General features: G+C 39.6%; 1 protein-coding gene and 1 non-coding gene across 2 annotated transcripts; one reads left to right on the forward strand and one right to left on the reverse strand.

The window, feature by feature from the left end:
• Window positions 1-2,354: 2,354 nt before the first annotated feature.
• LOC125369642 lies at window positions 2,355-2,458 on the forward strand. The gene has a single exon (XR_007215319.1). It is a non-coding gene; the product is annotated as a small nucleolar RNA R71 (small nucleolar RNA).
• Window positions 2,459-2,831: 373 nt separating this feature from the next.
• LOC125369534 lies at window positions 2,832-3,470 on the reverse strand. Its single transcript, XM_048372304.1, has 2 exons — window positions 3,174-3,470; window positions 2,832-3,080 (listed from the first exon to the last, which is right to left on the reverse strand). The coding sequence occupies exons 1-2, from the start codon at window positions 3,468-3,470 to the stop codon at window positions 2,832-2,834; spliced, it is 546 nt and encodes a 181-aa protein (XP_048228261.1).
• Window positions 3,471-6,010: the final 2,540 nt, after the last annotated feature.

Here is a 6,010-nt window from a genome sequence, read left to right on the forward strand (position 1 = left end):
CCGTGTTCGAAGCATATGGGGTATTAATTAAAAGAATGAAGAGAGGAAAAAAGGAAGGCAGCTAGGGTTAGAACGTCCAAAACTCATCTTTTCCCTGTCTAAGGGTTTTCCGAGTTGAAACTAAGAGGAAAGGAGACTTGGATCAAGGTTTCACTTGGATTCTCTTCGAACTTCAAAGATTGACGAGGATTGTCGATTGGTTTCAATCCGAGTAAGAGGGACAAGAATCGATCCAAAATTGGGCACGAGGAATTGGAGCTCGCTCACTCTCATCCAAGGGTGTATTCGGGTTCCTCTACCTTTACTCATTTTTTTGTAATTGAATTCTTATTGGTTGTGATTATGAACATGATTAGCTAAGCTTATTAACCCATCGGGGTTCTTTATCTAGGGATTTTTGTACTTCAATTTTGAATTGAATGTATCGATTGTCAATATTGGTTTGCAATGGAAGTATTTATTGAAAAATATATATATATATATATATATATATATATATATATATATATATATATATATATATATATATATAAATAAAAATTAACAGACCGCCAATATCAACTAAATGGTCACAGACCACGGGTCTCACTAGCCAGCAAACAAGCAAGTTGTTCCAACACATCCTCGTTGGACAACTCCTACTCATCCTCAGCCTGTAATGCCACCTGCAAAGGATCATCAAGTAATATCTTTTGTAATTGAGAGCCCACATTATCATCCAAAACATCCACAGAGTATATAGTATCATCATGGTCAAGTAAATGTCTCATAGAAGTGCTAAGGTCAAAGGTAATAGTCTCATTATCTACTCTAAACTGTAACTTCTCATCACACACATTATAACAGCCCTAGATGTTGCAAGGAAAGGTCTACCTAGGATTAAAGGGATGCTACTCTCACCCTCCATATCCATAACAATAAAATTAACAGGAAAATGTAAACTTGTCTACCTTAACAAATACATCCTCAACTATTCCCTTAAGAAATTTCACAGTCCTATCTGCTAACTGTACGCTCATCCTAGTAGGTTTTGGCTCACTTAAACCTAACTTTTCAAAAAAACTAGTAGGCATTAAGTTGATGCTAGATCCTAAACCAACTAAAGCATCACTAATATGCAAATCATCAATAATACAGGGAACAGTTGAAACTCCTTGGATCACGCCACTTCATCGGCAAACTTTGTTTTGAAGAATGGCCGAGCACTCCTCATTTGAAGTGTCACTAATCCCAAGTCCTCCAAACTTTCTTTTGTTGCTTAGAATCTCTTTTAGAATCTCGCATACTTGGACATTTGCAATATAGCCTCAACAAAAGGTAGGTTAATCCTCAACTGCTTAAATAAATCCAAAAACTTACTAAATTATTGATCAACCTTTTTCTGCTTTCACCCAGCAGGATATGGAATTGGCGACTGGTATTCTCTTACAGGACTCTTCTTCTTGTCCTTGGTTCATGCAGGCTCTATCACCTTATGCTCTGGCTCCTTCCTGGCTAGCTCATCCTGCACAACAACATCATCATCAACCATAGGTAAAGAGCTAGCTAACTGCTTACCTAATTTCAGGCTCACAGCCTTGACATGCTCCCTCGTGTTTGACTCTATGGTGCTGAGGAGCGCCCTCATTGCCTCTCACCAAAGATCTTAGAAATCTAGCCTATCTGATTTGCCAAATTCTGTATGGAGGCCTGTTGATTTCTAAGAACTGTGTCCATCTACTGAAACCTGTTCTTTGAAGTAGAAATAAACTTCATCATCAACTCCTCTAAATTAAGCTTCTTCTCCTAGTTTTGAGGTATTTGAGGAGAATAGTCTGCTATCACACACGGTGCAATCAACAAATCCCGGTGGACCCTGGATATTATTATTTCGCCACCCGAAGTTGGGATGGTTTCTCCACCCTGGGTTGTATGTGTTGCTGTATGGGTTATTTTGCTGCCTGATCGCGTTTCCCATATAATCAACATGTTTATACTCAGTATAAGAAGAATATGAAGAAGAAGCAAACATACTTCCCACAGTACAGTTTGCACTGTAGTGCCGGCCACCACAAAACTTGCAGTCAAGCTGTGTTGCTTGGACTAGCATCTGGAGCTAGTCGATCTTCTATGCTAAAAGCTCCACCTGAGCTGCCAAGGCTGATGTAGAATCTCCCTGATTCCCCACTCCTTGCCGTCCTGGCCTACTCTTAGAAGACTGCAACTGATATGTATTCATGGCCATCTCTTCAATTAAATTCTAGGCCTACTCTGGTGCCTTACTGTTGATGGCCCCACCTGCAACCGTATCTACCATCTGCCTCATGGCTGAGTTCAAGCCAATGTAAAAAGTCTGCACTTGTATCCATAATGGCAAACTGTAGTGTGGGCAACATCTCAGCAGGTCCTTGTACCTCTCCCATGTATCATACATGCTCTCATCATCAAACTGCGTAAAAGAAGAAATATCATTACGCATCTTTCCAAGCTTAGCAGGAGGAAAGTACTTATAAAGAAATTTCTCAGCCAAAGAACTCCAGGTGGTGATAGTGTTAGCTGGTATCGACTGTAGCCATCTCTTCGCTCTATCCCTCAAGAAAAATGGGAACAACCTAAGCTGAATGGCAACATCGGTAGTCCTATTAGGATCTTCACAAATCGGTAGTCCTATTCCAAGCTGAATGGCAACATCGGTAGTCCTATTCTTTTATATTATTAATTGCAAAAAGAATACAAGAAAGGAAACTCAAACAATCTTAATAATTCAGTACAAAGCCAACATAGTAAGGAACCCTAATAGGTTCAACTAATCTAGCTATACATATTCATGTCTAAAGCAAATAGGAATTCAATTACAATGAAAGAATAAAGAAATCGAAACATATCTTTTGTAATTGAGAGCCCACATTATCATCCAAAACATCCACAGAGTATACAGTATCATCATGGTCAAGTAAATGTCTCATAGAAGTGCTAAGGTCAAAGGTAATAGTCTCATTATCTACTCTAAACTCAGAACTTCTCATCACACACATTATAACAAAATTTCTAGATGTTGCAAGGAAAGGTCTACCTAGGATTAAAGGGATGCTACTCTCACCCTCCATATCCATAACAATAAAATTAACAGGAAAATGTAAACTTGTCTACCTTAACAAATACATCCTCAACTATTCCCTTAAGAAATTTCATACCCTATCCGCTAACTCAGACGCTCTCATCCTAGTAGGTTTTGGCTCACTTAAACCTAACTTTTCAAAAAAACTAGTAGGCATTAAGTTGATGCTAGATCCTAAACCAACTAAAGCATCACTAATATGCAAATCATCAATAATACAGGGAACAGTGAAACTCCTTGGATCACGCCACTTTACTGGCAGCTTGTTTTGAAGAATTGCTGAGCACTCCTCATTTAGTGTCACTAATCCCAAGTCCTCCAGCTTTCTTTTGTTGCTTAGAATCTCTTTTAGGAATCTCGCACAGTTGGACATTTGCAATATAGCCTCAACAAAAGGTAGGTTAATCCTCAACTGCTTAAATAAATCCAAAAACTTACTAAATTATTGATCAACCTTTTTCTGCTTTCACCCAGCAGGATATGGAATTGGCGACTGGTATTCTCTTACAGGACTCTTCTTCTTGTCCTTGGTTCATGCAGGCTCTATCACCTTATGCTCCGGCTCCTTCCCCGGCTAGCTCATCCCGCACAACAACATCATCATCAACCATAGGTAAAGAGCTAGCTAACGCTTACCTAATTTCGTGCTCACAGCCTTGACATGCTCCCCTCGTGTTTGACTCTCTATGGTGTCGAGGAGCGTCCCCTGTCGCTTTCTCACCAAAGATCTTAGAAATCTAGCCTATCCGATTTGCCAAATTCATGATGGAGGTCTGTTGATTTCTAAGAACTGTGTCCATCTATCGAAACTCGTTTCAAGTAGAAATAAACTTCATCATCAACTCCTCTAAATTAAGCTTCTTCTCCTAGTTTTGAGGTATTTGAAGGAGAATAGTCTCGCTATTGGGTCACTGTGCAACCGCCGAAATCCCCGTGGACCCTGGATATTATTATTTCGCCACCCGGTTGGGATGGTTTCTCCACCCTGGGTTGTATGTGTTGCTGTATGGGTTATTTTGCTGCCTGATCGCGTTTCCCATATAATCAACATGTTTATACTCGTGATAAGAAGAATATGAAGAAGAAGCAAACATACTTCCCACAAGATACTTTGCATCAGAAAGGCTTACCACCACAAAACTTGCAACAAGTCATGTTGCTTGGACTAGCATCTGGAGCTAGTCGATCTTCTATGCTAAAAGCTCCACCTGAGCTGCCAAGGCTGATGTAGAATCTCCCTGATTCCCCACTCCTTGCCGTCCTGGCCTACTCTTAGAAGATCGCAATCGATATGTATTCATGGCCATCTCTTCAATTAAATTCTAGGCCTACTCTGGTGCCTTACTGTTGATGGCCCCACCTGCAACCGTATCTACCATCTGCCTCATGGCTGAGTTCAAGCCAATGTAAAAAGTCTGCACTTGTATCCATAATGGCAAACTGTAGTGTGGGCAACATCTCAAAGAGGTCCTTGTACCTCTCCCATGTATCATACATGCTCTCATCATCAAATCACAGTAAAAGAAGAAATATCATTACGCATCTTTCCAAGCTTAGCAGGAGGAAAGTACTTATAAAGAAATTTCTCGACCAAAGAACTCCGTGTGGTGATAGTGTTACCGGTATCGACCGTAGCCATCTCTTCGCTCTATCCCTCAAGAAAAATGGGAACAACCTAAGCTGAATGGCAACATCGGTAGTCCTATTAGGATCTTCACAAATCGGTAGTCCTATTCCAAGCTGAATGGCAACATCGGTAGTCCTATTCTTTTATATTATTAATTGCAAAAAGAATACAAGAAAGGAAACTCAAACAATCTTAATAATTCAGTATAAAGCCAACATAGTAAGGAACCCTAATAGGTTCAACTAATCTAGCTATACATATTCATGTCTAAAGCAAATAGGAATTCAATTACAATGAAAGAATAAAGAAATCGAAACATATACACTCTTTTCCTAGAATTGGATGAACAGCTCAAAGCCTTGATCTATACTATAATTGATCTCTAGAATTGCTTCTTGATTTCCTTCAAAACTCCTCCTCAATCTTCAATCCAAAATCCAGATCACGAATCTGACGTTCTAAGGTGGAATCAATTTCCTGGAAGCCCCCTGGAATGCCTAACAACACGTCTAGCAAAATTTCAATGGAAGATCAAAAATCAAAATCGCCGATCCGGAACTCTCTTTTCTCTTTTTAGCTCGTTTCTTTTATTCATTGTGTAAATACGGGCATGTTCCAGCTTATGCCCGTTTCCCCCGACACGGGCTGTGTTTGGGCCATGTTGGACTCCAATTGACAAAATGAGCTGAATCGAGCATGACCGTGTTAGCAAACAGAGGCCGTGTTTTAGCGCCTGTTAACCAACACGGGCCGTGCTCTAGGGCGTTGTGCCCTCGAGAAATGTGCTGCTTTAAAGTGCTTAAGCTACACTGCCTGGAGTTTCTACAGGAGATCCAACACGGGCCGTGTTGACTTTCTAAAAGTCAACCCAAGGTTAAACAGCTTCTGATTCCATCCGTTTTTGCCCTAAATTGATCTAAAATTGCTAAAGCACTGATAATGGACCTATAGAATCTCTTGAAACACGGAAGGACACAAAACACGGGTGATCTTGGAATAAAAACACAATAAATGGTAAGAAAATTTGCAATAATATGTCAACAAATATGTGTAAAAGTATGCATATCAATTTGCCATCCATAAACGGATGAACAAACCGAAGTTGTTAATAGAACTATGGTTCAATTACTTCGTTCCTTAATTTTTAGAAATTTTAAATCTTGGGAGGATCTTTTACCAGATGTGGAGTTTGGATACAATAGGGTTGTTCATAGCATTACACATTATTCTTCATTTCAAATTATTTATGGTTTTAACCCATTAACTCCTATTGATTTATTTCCTTT

This window comes from Ricinus communis, chromosome 3, assembly GCF_019578655.1.
Source record: "Ricinus communis isolate WT05 ecotype wild-type chromosome 3, ASM1957865v1, whole genome shotgun sequence".
NCBI classification, from domain to species: Eukaryota; Viridiplantae; Streptophyta; class Magnoliopsida; order Malpighiales; family Euphorbiaceae; genus Ricinus; species Ricinus communis.